This window comes from Vipera berus, assembly GCF_964194415.1.
Source record: "Vipera berus genome assembly, chromosome: 1".
Lineage (NCBI taxonomy): Eukaryota > Metazoa > Chordata > Lepidosauria > Squamata > Viperidae > Vipera > Vipera berus.
Window position 1 is genome coordinate 180,719,698 of NC_138202.1, and position 19,755 is coordinate 180,739,452.

At 37.5% G+C, this 19,755-nt stretch overlaps 1 protein-coding gene across 2 annotated transcripts in view; it reads right to left on the minus strand.

Annotated features, from left to right (window-relative positions):
• MYL1 (myosin light chain 1) overlaps nt 1–19,555 on the minus strand; it is a 32,311-nt gene extending 12,756 nt beyond the window's left edge. The window contains exons 1-2 of one of the 2 annotated variants that reach the window (XM_081313635.1): nt 19,325–19,555; nt 582–609 (exon numbers count right to left, since the gene is read on the minus strand). In XM_081313635.1, coding sequence (XP_081169761.1) covers nt 582–609; nt 19,325–19,453 — 157 coding nt within the window. In that variant the 5' untranslated portion in view covers nt 19,454–19,555. Of the gene's footprint in view, nt 1–581; nt 610–838; nt 864–1,657; nt 1,747–19,324 lie in introns of those variants that run through there. The other variant, XM_081313636.1, reaches the window with a different exon arrangement.
• Nucleotides 19,556–19,755: the final 200 nt, after the last annotated feature.

The following is a 19,755-nucleotide window of genomic DNA, read 5'->3' on the forward strand; positions in this document are numbered from 1 at the left end:
AGCTAGTGATTAAAATTAAGCTTTAAATCAAATGTTTCATAAAACAGAATTGTTATTTTGAAAAAAAAAGAATTACCAGAGTTAGACAACTATGCAACAGTTCTGCTACATGAATGGAAAAAAACACCCCAAACCAGTTCTTATTTATGAAAATTCATGTTACATCTTAAAAATTAGATAGAGGGAGGTTATACTTTTTCTCCAGTAATACACATTGCTCTCTTCTAAACATTCGCAAGTAAGAAATTATGTTTAGTACATTGTTCATATATTTAATAGATATCATGTTAAAACATGTTTGCCTTTCTTGGCTTGGATGACTTTAAATTTTATTCCCTCCACCATCTCTTCTTGGGAAGAACTATGAGCGAGAGTCAAATGCCAGATGTTTGGTGAGCTTTGCTTCAGGGAATGAATAGCAAAACTTAAATATCTTAAGAAAGTACTTAGAATCCTTTTACATGTATGTAATTGAATTCAAATCAATAAAATATCCCTATTTATACCAATGCACACTTTCTAACAGTACTTTATTTGAAAATGCCTCTGCCTGTGTTTATGCATTTTTCCTGAAAACTCACCATCCTGTTGATCCTTGGAGAATTCGATCTGTTAGAAAAAAATCAATCATATAACAAAATACTTTTTGGAATTCACAGCATCCTGCTTGCTCCATGAAACATCTTCCCAAGATGCAAAGAAAGGGACAGTTTTTTTCTTACAATATCTGAGATGCTACTAAACTGCTAATGAAATAATACATCCATAAACCAATGAGCATGCAATATTTGTTATCACAATATTAAATTGCAATAATATTCAATAATGTTCCACTTACCAGTAATTTGATCAGCACTGAAAGACTGCATTTGGCAACAAGAAGAACAGGGAGAAAAAGGGAAATACTGTATTGTTGGAAAAAATTGCACTGACAGACAAAAACTATACATATCTTATAGCTATGTAGGTCTTATAGCTAATGGCTACATTCAAGAATTAGCAGGCCAAGGGTGCATTCTACTAATGATAAAAAGATCAGTGTTATATCTTTCTATATGCAGTGAGAAATATGGAAAAGTAATATCAGTATGGTGTGGTACATATTACAAATCAAATAAATTGCTGCTTTCCATTAGTGAACACAAGGGTAAGAAGCAGCAGCATTACATTTAAAAGAACTACGAAAGTAGACTTAGGGAGGTACAAACTTACACTTACTTATAGAAATAAGTCCCATTTAATTAAATGAGATTTACTTTTGTGCAGTCATGCACAGGACCTTTTAGATAAAGATTTATCTGCCCTTTCAGTTCTATACAAAATAACTTGCTTTTATGATGGGTCACTGGGATTCCTGTACACAATAATTTTTAATAAACTTGAGTTATTAATAGCAACTTGCTACAAGGTTGTGGGAAATGTGCAAGCTAATGAATGAATCAAGAATTCCTAAGTAACCCCAATACATAAATGTAACTGTAATGTACACACAATTTGTATGTTACACATCTACAAATTTCAGCCTGATTTTGCTGGGCATTAAAAATCTCACTAAATTGGTTTCTGGACTGCCTTATTATAACTAGCACAATGTTGGAAATTATAATGTTACATTAAGTCACTAGCTAAGCAGAACTTAATTTTCTTGGAAACCCACCATGACTGAGAAAGCTGGAAGGAAAGAGGAGGAGCAGGAGCAGGAGCAGCAAGGCCGACAGACTTAGCCGCGAGGCGTCTGAATCCCTGGGAGTGGTCCTTACTCCCTGCTCTTAGATCTTTTTATTGAACCGAAGACAGTGACATCAGTGGCAGGATTGGGTGCCAAACTGGAGCAGCCACTCCCCCTGGGAGAGTTCTTTAGCTTTCTTAGGGCAAAGAGAAGGAAGGATCCATTTCTTGATGGATCTCTGGCATAGACTATTTTTAGGACACTGCAGAGAAGATAGGGCGCTGTTCACTGTTTCGCAGGGCTGGAATCTTGTCAGCATTTTATCACTCCTCAACTTAAATGTGGAACATTTCTTAAGTAGTCTACCTATTCATTTAAGGGACTACTGAGTGAACCAGAGAGATAATGGGTCAGCAGTTTGGTTTGGCTTTTAATTTTTTTCCCCACTTAAGTTTGAACTGTATATATTTATTCTGGAGAACTGAAAGATTGACCAGGGCTATAACAGCATGCTTCGATGCCCAAAGGGCTGTGACTTAATAGTTTCCTGCTACCTTAGAAGACTGTGGCTAGTGCATTTAAAGGAATGAATATGAGGAACCATGTTTAGAAAGGAGCAATTTGATAGTGGACATCATTTCCTTGATTGCCCCTACTCTTCCCCATACCGAAGGTCTGTCAGTCCTCCCTAAAATGGACTTGAGCTATGTGTGTAGGGCCTTATAAAGACTTCCCCAAGTCTCATTGCCTTCCCTCTCACCCTCATCCCCAAATGGGAAACAGAATGCCAGGGGACAACAAGATCGCACCTCTAGAAAGCATGGGAGGTTTCTTGGTGGACTAATCTAAAGACTGGTCATTGTGATTGGAGATCTGGGACAAAACCTGGTATGTTCTCAGGCCTTCTCTTTCGAAACATGAAGTTGAATTTCTGGGCTAAATTTGAACACAATAGGAGTACTGCATGCTTATTTTATCAATCAAGTGAGATGGAGGCACTTATGAGTGACAAGAGCTGGTATTTACTCCCAAAACAAACCCTAGTGTTCAAACATTTATCCTAGTATGGTAAAAATCATGTCAAATAAGGTTTTGTTCAAAATATATTACAGATGGATGCATTTTATTGATGCACAGCTTAATTTTAACCATAGGTGGTTAAATTTACAGGTAATAGATTTAATCTAATCTTTGGCTTGCTGGATTAGAAAAGAAACATGAGAAAACAATTGGTTCCTAGTGCATTAGGCTACATTAGAAGCACCATGTGTAAAGTAACAAATCTAATCCTCACTCTAAGCCCTTTTGTTTCAAAAACAAACTTCCCACATATTTACAGGAACTAGGCAAAACAGAAACAGCACTTTGCTTCATCACTCCTACATCGTATTCCTATATCTGAATAGATGCATGGGGTGTTAACCGTTGACTAAATACACATTCTTATTTGGACATAATGCCAAGCTTCAGTATCAGTGATAAACATAGAACAAATGCTGGTTATATGTTGCATTTAGCTCCCTGTATTTTAATCCTTTCTTAGCCAGATGTGTCTGTATGTATACACAGTGCCTGGCATTAACTAGGAAACTACAGCGTGACTTACCATGTAATATGAATATGCCTATATTCTTTATATGTATGGGATTCTTTATGTGTATCCCCAAGCAATGCAAGAATTGGGTTAATTGCCTTAAATTAAAGCTCCCTATTTCTTCAAGGATCAGGTTGTAAAAACACCCATTAATGGTATTTATGCTATCTATAAAATCAAAGATGCAAATTGAATAATTATTTCCAGTTACAAAATAGATAATTCTAGACCTAGGTAAGCAAACCTAAGTGGTATGTTTTCAATTTGGCAAGCTTTGGAATTCCACAAAATGAAACAGGTTCTTGACAAAGAAACCAAAATCAAATCAAGAGCATCATGACACTCCAAGAGCATTTTGGTGACAGGTAGGAACTGTATCTGCAGCCTGAATTGTATCTCAAGCTTTGAATTCTCCAAGATAGGTCTGAGAGGAATATGTTAGGTGATTGATAAATCTATCTTCCTAATTCCAAAGGTTGTCAAAAATTAAACCTAAACAGGCACAGACTCTTTAAAAATTAATTAAGTCTTCTACTTATTTTTCTAACACTGATGAGGATTCATTGAGATTTACTGAACCTCCAGACTTCAATCCTTTCCATGAAAATTAAACACACTTTTGATGGTTTTCCAAGCTCATCATTAGGAGTCTGAAATGCTTCATTTCTTAGATCTGACTTCTGACATATGTCATGCAAAAGTTTGGAACTGATACGTATCATTTAAAGTAAAAGTTTAAAGATAAACAGAAGCAGTAACAAAGATTGTCAAGTCTGATTTGTCTTTCAAGACAAATACTGTATTTTGAAATAAGGTAACTCCACTCGACTACTTGTCATACTTTTCTCGGAGATTCTGCCACATGGGATTTGGTATTCTTATGGCTCCAAGTATTCTGCCAGAAAGAAATGAAGGATAGGAACTAGAAGCAGAACATTTGCTTTTTAACAATTTATTCACATTGCTTTTGTCATTCTTGAAAATTTCCAGAAGCTATAATTTAATAGCTTGTATGTCTAGTACTTAAACATGGAGAGGCAGATCAAGCATTAAAGAAAATGATTTTCACTAATGTTCCCTTTTATTAATAATCCTTTAAAAGCATGCTCAGAATTGATTTAGAAGAAACAAACCTTAGCTTAAACAGATTCATTTACTTTTTTAAAGATCATTTTGGTTGTCATAGTAACAGAGGTAACAGAATGTTAAATAGAAACTGTTTACAAATAAACCAAAAAAGCCTTTGCTTTTTCTAATGCACAGTGATTTATAATTATAAAATGTCACATTCATAAGAGGAAGAATAGAATGTTCATCCCTATTCTGGCTAACACATTTTATATTACAATTTTCATTTTATTCTATCACGAGTTAATTAATGAATTCAGCAACAAAAATGCTATTAATGAATGAATGAGTGTAGAGCAATATTTGGAGAATTCTGTGCCATGGAAATAATTGATTAGGAAGGTTTTTTTTACTTGCTGAGTCACAGGAGAAGATCTCTATCTTATGAAAGAAAGATGGAAAGACTTTTAATTGAATGCGATTGAAATGGTAAATGTCTATGGAGATTCTCGGTCATCCAGGTCATAGTTTTCCCACAGGTGCTTTTTCAAGAGGCAACTGGACTTTCTTTGTTTTGAAATGGTGTCACTGCACAGAGTGGCTCTGAAGAAAGAGCATTGCACCACCAGGCCACCGCCATAAAAAACAGCCTCTCCCTGTGCCTCGACTGTGGTTAAGCCTCAGAAGATTGAAAGGCATGATACCGGCTGAAACGCTGCAGGGAATATTCGGCTGAGTTGCCTTTAAAGGAGACCACATTGACCTCTGCTGGCCATAACAGCTGGTTGCAGGCAGATCTTGCTGTCTGCAGGTCCAGTTTTGAATTGCAGAGGAAAAGCGAGTGCTTGTTGGAGAATATTACTGAAGAGATGACTCTTAGGAGCAAGTTAATAATCATCAGATCAGGACTTCCGAAATTAATAAAAGGAGGATGAGGGAAACCATGATATGATGGCTATCAAATTTGACATGTTAGTACAATTGCTACTGCTTCATGCCACTTAAAACAATACGTTTGTTCAATATTCAGTTATAAAGCCAAATATTCTACCTAGGAACATATCTGAAGTTCACTGTTAAGTATGTCCTTATTTCTAAGGTTAGCAATAGAGGCAGCAGCATCTATTACTGGCCTGTACTGGGCTGCTCTGAGCTGGGCAAGTTTTGCAAAAGGAAACAGAAAGATCCAGTTTTTTTTCTGACCGAAACTTCCTGACTTGAACATTCACACAGTTACCACTGAAAATGGACACTTGATTGTAGTAGATTTGCTAATATGACAAAAATATAGCATGAGTTTTTATTAGGAGCTGGTGTCAAAATATGGGTAACTACTTCAAAAACTATGCTGTCATAAAAATCCCTGTACACAAGAAAATAATTTTGGGCTGACCACTACCACTGTGAATATTAGACAGTTCCTACAATTAACCATCCATACTGGTAGAATGAATGCAAATGTTCTACCTTCTAATGGTTTGTATATTTTCAGTAGCTCAGCCCACAGTCAAGTAGCACAGTAAAATCTAGAGTGTTCTACTTACTGGCAATAGTAATAGCCATCTAATACTATATACAAAAGGATCCCACATGCCTACATCATCCTGGACTCTTAGAAACTTCAGTGTCAAGCATCCGAGATGCAAACATATTGTCATTATCAGCTTGAGAGAAAAACTGGTTAAGTTCTGTAGTCTCCACGGCTTATTTAGAATTTGTGATCAGACTTCAGTTGTGAAGAAGTGTTATTAAATTTTCAGATCAGTTTCACCAGACTTGGATTAAATAGCACCTTCAAATGCTACTCAGGTTAGGAAACTTCAGCTTCTTCTCATTCTCTTTTTCTCAGATAAATACAAGAGTACAATGTCTGATTTTTGATGCTACCAAATGATATGATATTATATTCAGTAATGTTGTTGCAATCTTATGGTGTTAGTATTATGTGAATTAATAATTCATACATTAATCAATTAAATACAGAGAATCTATAGTTATATATTATATTCTGGAAGACTTTCTTCTAATTACTTGAGTATCTTTTCATATAACTTAGCATGATTGGGTTTTCAGGACTGGAAATATTTTATTGTTAGACTATCTATTTCATCTTTTTTGCTATTAAGAATTGTCTGTCAGTACAATTTATTTCCTTACCTTGTCTCCTTATGCCATTTGCTATTCATTCAGCAATAACCTGGCTCAGTCATAAATGAAATATTTAAGAAAATGATTAAAATAAGCAAAGATCCATTGGTACAATCGCATGCATGAATATTAATCTGCTTCAATCCATACAGATTATAAAATATCATGCAAAAGCTAATGCAGTCTTTAGAAGAGATTTCCTAACCAAGTTGCCCCAGTTTATATGATGGACATGAGTTTAGGAAGATTACTTAAAATTGTGCAGGTACTTATGGATTACTGCCTTGTCGTGGCGAAGGGGCTTGCGTAATTCAATGAAGCTATGAGCTATGCCGTGAAGGGCCACCCAAGACGGAAAGGTCATAGCAGAGAGTTCTGACAAAACGTGATCCACTGGAGAAGGAAATGGCAACCCACTCCAGTATCTTTGCCATGAAAACCCTATGGACAGTACCAAAAGGCAAAACGATATGACGCCGGAAGATGAGCCCCTCAGGTTGGAAGGCGTCCAATATGCTACTGGGGAAGAGCAGAGGGCTAGTACTAGTAGCGCCAGAAAGAATGAAGCGACTGGGCCAAAGCCGAAAGGACGCTCAGCTGTGGATATGTCTGGTGGTGAAAGGAAAGTCCGATGCTGTAAAGATTCTTTCTCCATAGGAACCTGGAATGTAAGATCCATGAATCAAGGAAAGCTGGACGTGGTCAAACAAGAGATGACAAGACTAAACATCGACATCTTAGGTATCAGCGAACTAAAATGGACAGGAATGGGTGAATTTAATTCAGACGACCATCAGGTATACTACTGCGGGCAAGAATCCCTCAGAAGAAATGGAGTAGCCTTCATAGTCAATAAAAAAGTAGGAAAAGCAATACTGGGATACAACCCTCAAAATGACAGAATGATCTCAGTTCGAATCCAAGGCAAACCATTCAATATCACAGTAGTCCAAGTCTATGCCCCAACCACCAGTGCTGAAGAGGATGAAATTGACCGGTTCTATGAAGCCCTACAGCACCTTATAGAACTAACACCCAAAAATGATGTCCTTATCATCATGGGAGATTGGAATGCTAAAGTAGGAAGCCAAAAGATAACTGGAATAACAGGCAAGTTTGGCCTTGGAGTACAAAATGAAGCAGGGCACAGGCTGATAGAATTTTGTCAAGAGAATACGATGGTCATAGCAAACACTCTTTTCCAACAACCCAAGAGACGGCTTTACACATGGACATCACCAGACGGTCAACACAGAAATCAGATTGACTATATGCTCTGCAGCCAAAGATGGAGAAGCTCTATACAGTCAGTAAAAACAAGACCAGGAGCTGACTGTGGCTCAGACCATGAGCTTCTTGTTGCAAAGTTTAGGCTTAAATTAAAGAAAGTAGGGAAAAGCGCTAGGCCAGTCAGGTATGAATTAAATCATATCCCTGTTGAATATACAGTAGAGGTGACAAATAGATTTAAGGAATTAGATCTGATAGACAGAGTGCCTGAAGAACTATGGACAGAGGTTCGCAACATTGTACAACAGGTAGCAACCAAAACCATCCCAAAGAAAAAGAAATGCAAGAAAGCAAAATGGCTGTCTGAGGAAGCTTTGCAAATAGCTGAGGAAAGGAGGGAAGCGAAAGGCAAGGGAGAAAAAGAAAGATACGCCCAATTAAATGCAGAATTCCAAAGAATAGCTAGAAGAGATAAGAATGCCTTCTTAAATGAACAATGCAAAGAAATAGAAAAAAACAATAGAATAGGGAGGACCAGAGATCTTTTCAAGAAAATTGGAGAGATGAAGGGAACGTTTCATGCAAAAATGGGCATGATAAAGGACCAAAATGGCAGGGACCTAACAGAGGCAGAAGAGATTAAGAAGAGGTGGCAAAATTACACAGAAGAACTATACAAGAATGAGCTTAATGTCCCTGATAATCACAATGAGGTGGTCACTGAGCTCGAGCCAGACATCCTAGAATGTGAAGTGAAGTGGGCCTTAGAAAAGCTGAGCAACAACAAAGCTAGTGGAGGTGACAGTATTCCAGCTGAGCTATTCAAAATCTTAAAAGACGATGCAGTAAAAGTGCTTCACTCAATTTGCCAGCAAATTTGGAAAACTCAACAGTGGCCACAGGATTGGAAAAGATCAGTTTACATTCCAATTCCAAAGAAAGGCAGTGCCAAAGAATGTTCAAACTATCGCACCATTGCACTCATTTCTCATGCTAGTAAAGTTATGCTTAAAATTCTACAAGCTAGACTCCAGCAGTATGTGGATCGAGAACTACCAGAAGTACAGGCAGGATTTCGAAGAGGCAGAGGAACTAGAGATCAAATTGCTAACATACGCTGGATCATGGAGAAAGCTAGAGAGTTCCAGAAAAACATCTACTTCTGCTTCATTGACTATGCTAAAGCCTTTGATTGTGTGGATCATAACAAACTCTGGCAAGTCCTTAAAGAGATGGGCATACCAGACCATCTTATTTGTCTCTTGAGAAACCTATATGCAGGCCAAGAAGCAACAGTGAGAACTGGACACGGAACCACTGATTGGTTCAAAATTGGGAAAGGAGTCCGGCAAGGCTGTATACTGTCGCCTTGCCTATTTAACTTATATGCAGAGCACATCATGAGAAAGGCAGGGCTAGATGAATCAAAAGTTGGAATTAAGATTGCCGGAAGAAACATCAACAACCTAAGATATGCAGATGATACCACTCTAATGGCAGAAAGTGAAGAGGAACTAAAGAGCCTCTTGTTGCGAGTGAAGAAGGAGAGTGCAAAACTTGGGTTGAAACTAAACATTAAGAAAACCAAGATCATGGCATCTGGCCCTCTCAATTCCTGGCAAATAGATGGGGAAGAAATGGAGGTAGTGACAGATTTTATTTTCCTGGGCTCCAAGATCACTGCAGATGGGGACTGTAGCCAAGAAATAAAAAGACGCTTGCTCCTGGGGAGGAAAGCCATGGCAAATCTAGACAGCACACTAAAAAGCAGAGACATCACCCTGTCAACAAAAGTGCGTATAGTCAAGGCTATGGTCTTCCCAGTTGCAATGTATGGCAGTGAAAGCTGGACCATAAGAAAGGCTGAGCGCCAAAGAATTGAAGCCTTTGAACTATGGTGCTGGAGAAGACTCCTGCGAGTCCCTTGGACTGCAAGGCGATCAAACCGGTCAGTCCTAGAGGAGATCAACCCTGACTGCTCTTTAGAAGGCCAGATCCTGAAGCTAAAACTCAAATACTTTGGCCATCTAATGAGAAGGAAGGACTCACTGGAGAAGAGCCTAATGCTGGGAAAGATTGAGGGCAATAGAAGAAGGGGACGACAGAGAATGAGGTGGCTGGATGGAGTCACTGAAGCAGTAGGCGTGAGCTTAAATGGTCTCCAGAAGATGGTAGAGGACAGGAAGGCCTGGAGGAACATTGTCCATAGGGTCGCGATGGGTCGGACACGACTTCGCAACTAACAACAACAACTTATGTGCTAAACGTCATTGAGAACAGCCTTCTCCTGTCCAGTGCTTTCTGATATTAGACTATAATGTCCATATTCTACAAGCAAACTGCTGTTAGCTGAAATCAATGAATTGTAAACCAATATATGTGAAGGCTGTTAGATTGGAACAGCTGACTTAGAGATTCAGTTGTGGGCTTTCTCATTAATAATGTATAACCAGATGTTATTTTATGTAATGTGTTCAGAGAGAAAAATGCCCTCAAAGACTACTTCTTGGTTTTATGGTCTTCATCTATGCATGGCGTGCTTATTTTAACAATAGATCTCACAATAACTTTATAAATATATTCCAAGGGACAAATGTGACCTAACACAATAATCCAAAACAATCTCATTTTTCAGGACTTAAAAAGTGTACTTTCTATGTCACTTATACCTGCTTTCTGGAACACCATTCACCTGTGGTCCTTATGGCTTCATTCTGATGAAGTTCAAAAAATCACTGAAAACCTGGCTATTTTCCCAGGCCTTGGAAAAAGTTGGGGTGCTGAAATCCTGTTGGATTTGTTTTATCTATTATGTACCTATTTTGTGGGGGACCTATATGTTCTATCTATGCTCTTCTTACTGTTGATTCTTGCTTGAAAATTTGCAAGGTAATAGATGCCTACAGACAGAGTCTAAATGTATGTGATGGCACAATGGTTAGAATGCAGTATTGCAGGCTAACTCTGCCCACAGTTAGGAGTTCAATCCTGACTAACTCGAGATTGACTCAACCTTCCAGCCTTCCAAGGTCGGTAAAATGAGGACCCATATTGTTGGGGGCAATATGCTGACTCTGTAAAACTGTTTAGAGAGGGCTGTAAAGCACTATGAAGTGGCATACAAGCCTAAGTGCTCTTGCTATTGCTAAATATATACATGCATATACATAAACACACACATGCATATGTATTAATCACATTATTTCTTATAAAGAAATCAATTTTCACAGTTAATTTGAACTACCAACTTTTCAAAAACTACTTCATGGGCTCATTGCATTAAAAATTATACAAAAGGACCCCCAAATTCAAAATAGGAAATATAGAACTCTGCTTTAGGTGCTGCCAGCTATAAAGAATTCTGAGCTTCCAAGACTTTTGATGTGTGGGCATTTGCATCCTGTTTTTATCCGACCAAGGAAATTGAGTGACATACATTGGTTTGCTCAAAGGGATCTGATAAGTTCACAGCTGAAATGAATTCTGAAATTTGAACTTTCAGTCTATCCTGCTGGCCCTGTTAGCAAAGCATATCTCAATTCCCAAGTGAAGTATCTATGGCTTAGTGTTGATTCACTTTGAATATCTTTCAAAAATATCAAGCTACTTCGTGGGTTCAACAGGAAGTATGAACTATACTCATTACTAGTCTCAGATCACATATCCTTAGAGCAACCTGGGTATACTAAAAATTCTTTCTGATTTATGTTGATTTGTCTTTGGTCTCACTTTTTTTTAGATCTGGAGAAGAGAAGACAAAGTTCAGGAAAAGAAGGCATCTAAAATCAACTATTTAATTATTTATATTGATTCAATCATCAGATATGAATTTCTCTCTATGAATCATGGTCTTAATGTTATATGGTCTCTATGAAGATGCTTTTTGCCTTTTTTGTGTGGATATCATGCATCTGATGAGGAACAGGATACAATATCTACCATTAGAAATCATGGCTCCTGTGCTCCTACAGTCTGATTAAATATTTAATGATATCAGTACTGACATATTTTATTGTGCTTTAAGATTTTTAGGACCTTGTACCCAGCTTCTGCCAACCTAGCAGTTCGAAAGCACGTAAAAATGCAAGTAGAAAAATAGGGACCACTCCGGTGGGAAGGTAACAGCGTTCCGTGCTAGTCATGCCGGCCACATGACCACGGAGACGTCCTCGGACAAGCGCTGGCTCTTCGGCTTTGAAACGGAGATGAGCACCAGCCCCTAGAGTCGGAAACGACTAGCACGCATGTGCGGGGGAACCTTTACCTTTTACACTATTATCTTGTCAAGTTATTACAACTCTCTCAATATTCTATGAGTTCTTTCTCCAGTGAAATATCTGTATATGTTGATAGCTTTAAACCAAAGTCTGTTTATTGTCAATAAACAGATGTGGTTTCTTCCCCATCCCCAACTTGCTCTCTTCACAGTCAGGAGAACTTAGAAGTCCAAACCCTGATCTGAATACTGGAGATGTATGGGTCAGTGAGGCCCAGGAGTAAGCCTTGCATATAAAGATGTTTTTAGGGACCAAGGCTTCCATGAAGTGAATAGGACAACTTGTTATGGCCCACCCAACCCGGCCCACTCACCATGGCCCTCTCACCACAGCCAACTTGCTGAGCTCAACTCACTGCGGGACAACTCATCATGGCTAACTCACCATGGGACAACTCACTGTATGACAAATCAACAAATCAATTTAATTATTTAAAATAATTTTAAAAATATTTTAATTTTTTGTCATTTACATTTCATTTTATCCCTCCTTTTGCATCTGTTCTTTAATGATTCTATCCCACCATTTCTTCACTATTGGTGTAACTCTTGTCCCACGGTGAGTTGTTCCATGGCAAGTTGGATGCGGTGAAATGGCGATGGCAAGTTGGCTATAGCAAATTGGCCACCTTCAGCCATTTTGGCTTTGACTCTATTCCCTGGATATATTAAACCAGCCCACCAGGTGTTACCCAACTGATTATTGCCCTGTACACCGCCCTGAGTCCTTCGGGAGAAGGGCGGTATAAATAAATAAATAAATAAATAAATTAACTCTAAGGAAAAACAATTCTCTCCAGAAGGAAAGGCAGCCCCAATTTGCTGTAAGCCAGATGAAAGAACTGTCTTTGGCAGAAGGATCTGCTTTTGGCCTAGTATTTTCTTGTGCACAGGGTGCACAAAAATCCTGTAAAACAAATATTCACACACAGAGAACAAATGTTCAGAAGAAACGTGTGGCTAGTAGAACTAAAATGGGTTCTAAGATTCAAGTTGTACAGATCTTGGTATCTGGCTGTATTATAAAAAAACATCTCTGCTCAGAACACACAATGCAATTCTGCATTTAACAAATGACTCGAAGTCTGTATGTTTCACAGGCAAAACTGTTAATGTCCCAAATATTATTTTACTTAATGTTTTGCTGAATGATTTGATCATTTCAGTTCAATTAAGTTCAAAAATCTTGGTTTAAAAAATAATAAACTAAGATATTTCCTTTATTTGGTTAAATTCTGTTAAATATTTCTTACTACATTTTGTATGTGTCCTAAAATACTTTTTTTCCTGGGTGTGTTTGGATTTTCTTTATTTATAGTTTAACATTTCCTGGAATGCAATATGCTAGGATTCAGCAGCAGCAGCAGCAGTTTCAAGGTACAGAATTACTCCATGCACATAACCTGTACACATAATTCAAAATCAAATAGATAAAATACTATCAACTACGTATTAATAAAATAACCACAGAAAATTGCAAAGCTATACACAAACTCTACCTGCAACACTTTTTATGCTTTTTTTTACCACTGGCCGATATATAGATTTTTTGCAGTGGTAAAAGCACCCCCCCCCCACCATGAACTGCTTAAAACTGCTTCTAAGAAAATATTTATAGTAAGCTGAATTGTTTCTGAGTGAAAGGAGAAGAAACAGTCAGGAACCTGTGGCTCAGTAAACCAAATTGTTTATATTCATTGACCATATCTCAGAGACAGTATGGCTAGCAGACTGACCTAGTAGGAAGGGATAAATAAATAAGAATGTCACACAGATGGGTGTATCTAAAACATTTGAATGTCATGCTGTAATTTAAACTGTGCTTTTTTTTTTTGCAATATAGTAGGCCAAAGTATTTTGTTCAGGGCTGTTCAGCAAGGTGTCTTCTAGTTTGCTAGTAAGCTCATATATACTGTTTGCATGCTAATAGTATTATGTTATATCTTCAAAGTGATTTGGTGAACCAGATTTTGGCCACAACACATTCAACCGGTGTCCTCATGAGCATCCACAAAGAGGTGTAAAGGAGACATTACCACAAGATAAGCCATAATTCTCAGGTTCCCAAGTCTTATTTTTTAAAAAAGAACTAGTTTCCTGCCTTTCTACAGAAAGTGATATAAAGCAAAATATGTAACCACTTTTGTATAAAAATCTGTTCAGTGTTTCTCAACTTGGGCTACCTGCAGTACCTGTCCTGCATATTTTTTATCCTCTGACTTCCTGGGTAGACTCTCTTACAGAAAGCAATTTGTAAAAAAACAAATACCTTTATCATAAAGAGACCGAATCTCTTACATATTACTAAGAAAGCCAAACAGGGTAAATTGCAATTATATTACTTAGCAGTTCCTTGATCTGTCTTTTCAGTGATCAGAAATATATATTTTAATCTTCATTTGTATGTGTGTTTATGTGTTTGTGGGTGTGTGGGTGAGTGCACACATGCCTTCAAGTCAGTCTTGATTCTTGATAGCTGCCTGGACTAGTCCCTGCAGTTTTCTTGGCAAGAGTTTTCAGAAGTGGGTTGCCCTTGCCTGCTTCCTAGGACTGAGAGAAATTGACTAGCTCCAGGTCACCCAGCTGGTTTTGTGCCTAAGGTGGGACTACAACTCCCCTTTTCTAGCCTGATGCCTTAACCATGACACCAAACTGGCTTTCATTTAATCTATATTAAGCAGGAATTTGTTTATTGTCATTTAGTCCAGGAGTTTTCAAACACTGCACGTCTGTGATGCTTCTCTCCATATCCCAAATGATTACTCCTCCACTAACGAGCAGTCACTTAGCTCCATTCCAAGTTACAATGGATGTCCCTAGGGCCTCGTAGACTTGAATTCAAAGCTCCAATGGCTGGATCCCCTGCTGCAGTCTCAGGATTGCAGTTGGAACACTCACCAACTGAATCACAGTTAAACTGTTTGCAGCATCCTGTGGTCAGGTGACTGCAGTTTACAGTGTTGTTTTGCTGGAAACTAATGTTTACTTCAATTTCCAGCAGAAAATATCCATTGCGGACAATGGATTTGCTTAATTATGGTAACGTTTGCTTAACAACTGTCATTTTTGCTGTACGACTCTGGCATTTGCCTAATGACCACTGCAAAAAAAGTGATAAAATCAGGAACAGCCATATGATGACCAGCTTGATAACCAGCATGACTTATGACAATAATTTTGGGCTCAATTATGTTGTAAGTTGAGGTCTACCTGCATTTTACCAGTTTTAGAGTTGGGCAAGGATTAAGATACTTCTAGATTGTAATAATTAAATTTGAAACTATATATTAAATAAAACAATTATAGAATTTACTATAAGATAAAAAGGACACTGAGTTTCATTAACATGTATATTTCTATCAATTCTGTAAAGAATATTTTTATTTATTTTTATTTTAATTCCATTTATATCCCGCCCTTCTCCGAAGACTCAGGGCGGCTTACAAGCTTAGCAGTAGCCATCATTCTATGTATATGCCTGCTTATTAGGGCTTTCACATACACCCCAAGCGGCATTATTACAAAGTCAGCTTATTGCCCCCAACAATCTGGGTCCTCATTTTACCTACCTGGGAAGGATGGAAGGCTGAGTCAACCTTGAGCCTGGTGGGATGCGAACCTGCACTAATTGCAGGCAGCTGGTGTTACTTAAGGAGGCATTAGCCCACTGCTCCACCAAGGCTCAAGGATATATCCAAAATATATATGGATATATTTTGGCACACAGTCACTATTGCTGGCAGAAATGCCAGAGGCATAATAATATTTCCAAGAATGGCCAAGTCCAATTCATAATAACCAGTGTCAATGGATTAACAATATCCAATTAGTTTGTACCATAATCAATAGATGTCACTTGTTGCAGAAATTAGGGATTAGAGCCATTTCAATTGTGTTAAAAAAACACAACGTGAGAAGCAGATGAAAAATTCTTATCCAACTCTCTAAGTTGCTTGTGATACACTTTGAACCCTGACTTAATCCATGATTGATATCAAATATTGCTTTAGGATTTAAATAGTTTCTTTGATAAAGCTGCTCAAAATAGACTCATGTCTAAACAATAAACAGGAAAGATTACTGCTCAGAAAACTCATAGTATCCACTGGTTGACAGCAAAGGATTAGTGTATCCCTCTGTTGCCATGTGAATTTTAGGAGCCCAGATCTGGTGGTCCTAATTCTTATATGCATCTTTTAAAGAGAATTGATCTATGTCATGTTTGAAAAATAGCAAGGAACGATACTGCACTGAGTTGCATCTCAGGTCTGCTTGATTTTTAGATGTATTCATTATCACCACTGTGGGGTACCCTTGAAATCATCTCCATAGACATATAATTAAACATTCCTGAGGCTTAAGATCAGGAAAATGTGTAATATGAAATGACCATCAATTTTATCCAGGAGGTGGTACTAGAAAGAAGCACCATTCAGAAAAAAACTTGTAAGTAACAAAATGCCTGTTAAACTAAATAAAACTAAAGCATAAGGTTATTATTTTGTATAAAAATTAAAATAATTTAAACAATTTGAAAAATTTTCTTCTGCTTATGTAACATTTTATTGTGTCTATTTATTACCTTCTTACTGTATGACTTCTTTTTAAAGCGTGAGCTAAAATTAATATAATTTTGCTCATGTCTTTTCTAAGAAAAAGTTAAATCTTTTAGAAATTAATAATTACAATTTCTAGTGAAATAACATTAACTATTTATTTGCAATTCATAGAATCAGCAAGCTGTAGAGTTGGCAGGGACCACAAGGAGCATCTAACCCAACCTTCCTATATGTTGCATATAGAAAAACCACCAAAAATGCAGAACTCATAACTTCTGTAAGTAGAATATAGAACAGACTACAGAATACAGAAAAACAGTTGGAAGGGACCTTAGAGATCTTCTAGTCCAACCCTGTGCTCAAGTTACCATTCTGTTAGTAAGTACACTATTCTGTTGTGCAGATATTACCATTAGGATGTTTTTCTTTACATTTAAATGAAATATAATATCTAAAAGACACAAGGATCACTTACCTAAAGAAAAGCTGCAGAAGCGGAGTAAAATAGTGTAAAGGTTCAGCTAGGTCCATCATATCAAGCACAAACCTCTGGCAAAAGCTATATTCTCAGCTTTCAAAACTAGGATCCGTGAGAATGAGATGGCGACTTTAGTCTGACCACCTTCGGCCTGAATGGAAAGGTCCCTAGAATTCTCCTCATCTGATTTAACCTCAGCCAAACCCTTTACTTGTAGTCATGCTCTGAGTAATGTAAGTAATGAAAGTGACAAGCATTTTATTCATTTGAGATGGTTCTTGGGTTTGAAAGCAGGCCTCAGATTTAATCCTTGGAATTGCAATCATCTCAGGAGGTGACCTTGGTGCAGTGAGTAGGTTGAAACTTCAGTTTTGGGGATAAGAATACTCATCTAACTCACAGAGGTATTGTGAGGATAGGATACTTTGGGCTGTGATACACGAGCAGGATGTTGGAAACCATCCTGAATTGTTTCCAAAGAACTATAGTATGAATTCAGCTGATCTGTAAATGAAAAATCCATGTTTTTCATATCTAGTTTTATTGGAAGCTAATATCTATGTAGATATTTAAGCCTGACTCTTTAAGAAGAAGAGTGTTCATAGTTTATATAGGCTTTTTGTTTTGTAAATGGGGTTGGAAATTTGGAGTATATGGACTTTTGCTTGGAAAAGAGATGATTTTAGATAAGTAATTCCTGTCTCAGCACCACTCTTCCTTGTATACATAAAAGAGAAAGGCAGTAGCAATTACTCATCTACAGAGTTGTCATGTTCCTGAGAAAATGTGCACGAAGTACTTCCATTACTTGAAACAATATATAAATACCACATTGTACAAAATGTTTGCTTAGTTTGTTTTGATGCAGCTACCCTCCCTCAATGTAAATAAGAACATCCTTTTTGTAAGCATGTGTGCACGCTCACGGAAAGTAATTTGGTAGAAAGCAAACCTTTCTTGTTCCTATTACTGTGAATTCATCTATGCCTCTAAAAAAATTCACCTGAATTAGAAAAGTACTGTCCAATTTAACAGAAAAGGTCTGTTGGGGATGCATTATGATTGAAATTATAGCATTCCATTTTTTCAGATCATAAATATACTACTAGGAATATTTGTGTAAAGCTAAATTAGCCAGAGTCACTAAAACCGAAAATTCTATTTCATTCTAACGCATTAACACATACAACTATTAAACTAATGTAAATTACTTCTGCAAGAGATCAAGTCTTCATTCTTCTTCATAATCCAGTATGCAAGAAAATTCTTGTTACCCTTTCCATCATTTCCTAATCTACAGTTTTCCTTATTAGGTTAGATTTCTTAGGTAGAGTGTCCTAAATTGGAGTCTGATAAAATCAAAATGCCATTCAGTGGAGAATGACTCTGGACTCAGGGTCACTCAAGGAATCTATCCAGCTAGACTCCCTCTGGCTCCTTTCCAAAGGCAGACCTTCTTGCTCTTCAAACATTGCAAGACATGCTAGGCTGTGATACATCAGATAATAACTACGCTATATGAAGATTTATTTCACCATGCAAAATCCCCAAGATAATACGTGCTAACCTTGAAAACAAAGAAAGTACACAGAAATATTAGTGAACCACTTCAAAGCAAGATGCAAATTGTGAACAAAGGTAAAAGTTGTAGTCACTGAAACATTTCACTGTATATCCAATTAGTGATGAGCATCCAAGTTTCTGCCAGTCTAAGTATGAAAAATATTGAATTGGGTTGCTATTTTTCTTATGGGAAAACATTAAATATGTCCAGAAATAATGAATTATAAGTTGCTCATTATTGTATATAAAATGAGTTCAGGATGAATTTAATGAACAATAAATATTCATTAGATTTAACTTAATTGATTAAAAAAGCCTGTGAATTTTCTTGGTAACATGGGTTTTCTTCCCCAGTGTAGGCTCATGGATACTTCACTGAGAAAAGAGTAAATCAGAGGCCAAATTGAAATGGTATAAATAGCAGTATTTGTAATAATAATAATAATGCTGTAATTGGCCACTAAGATCAATTTTCTGTACACTTAAGTAAGCTACTGAAATACAGTATGGCATTTTATTGTAGCTTACAAAACAAAACAAATCTGAATATTTTAATGGGGTGTGTGTGTGTGTTCCTGCAAAAGACAGGGAGGAAGGGTCTGTTCCCTACCAAATCAGCTCCCTTAATGACCGCAAGCAATAAATAAGCATCTCCCAGATCTGAATTTGGGCTGGTGTAATTCTCTTTGCTCTTTGATGGTGGATGCTTTTCAGTGACCACCCAAGTTGGTCTGTTTACCTTGATGCTGGAGAGATCAATTGCTGGTTGTTTAGGTGGTGCTGGTGCTGGTGCTGGTGCTGGGGCAGGAGCTGGTGCAGGAGCAGCTGCGGGGGCAGCTGGTTTCTTAACGTCTTTCTTTGGTGCCATTTTCTTTCTATTTCCCTTTTTAAATTAAAAAAAAGGTCCCACCCCAAAAGCCTGGAAGAGATTCCTGGGTGAGGAGCAGTGAGTGGTCAGGATGACTGCAGCCCAATGACTTGGAGGTAGACCCAGCGGGTTAAGCACCATAAGGCCATATATATATATTTCACTTAGTGCCTAATACAATCTTACACTTGCAGCTGGATTGGACAGCTTGCTAGTCAAGGGGGATGTCATTCTGAGACAGGCTATAAATGGAAGGTAAGGGGGTCAGAGCTTGATGAGATTCAAGAGAACTTCAGTGCCCT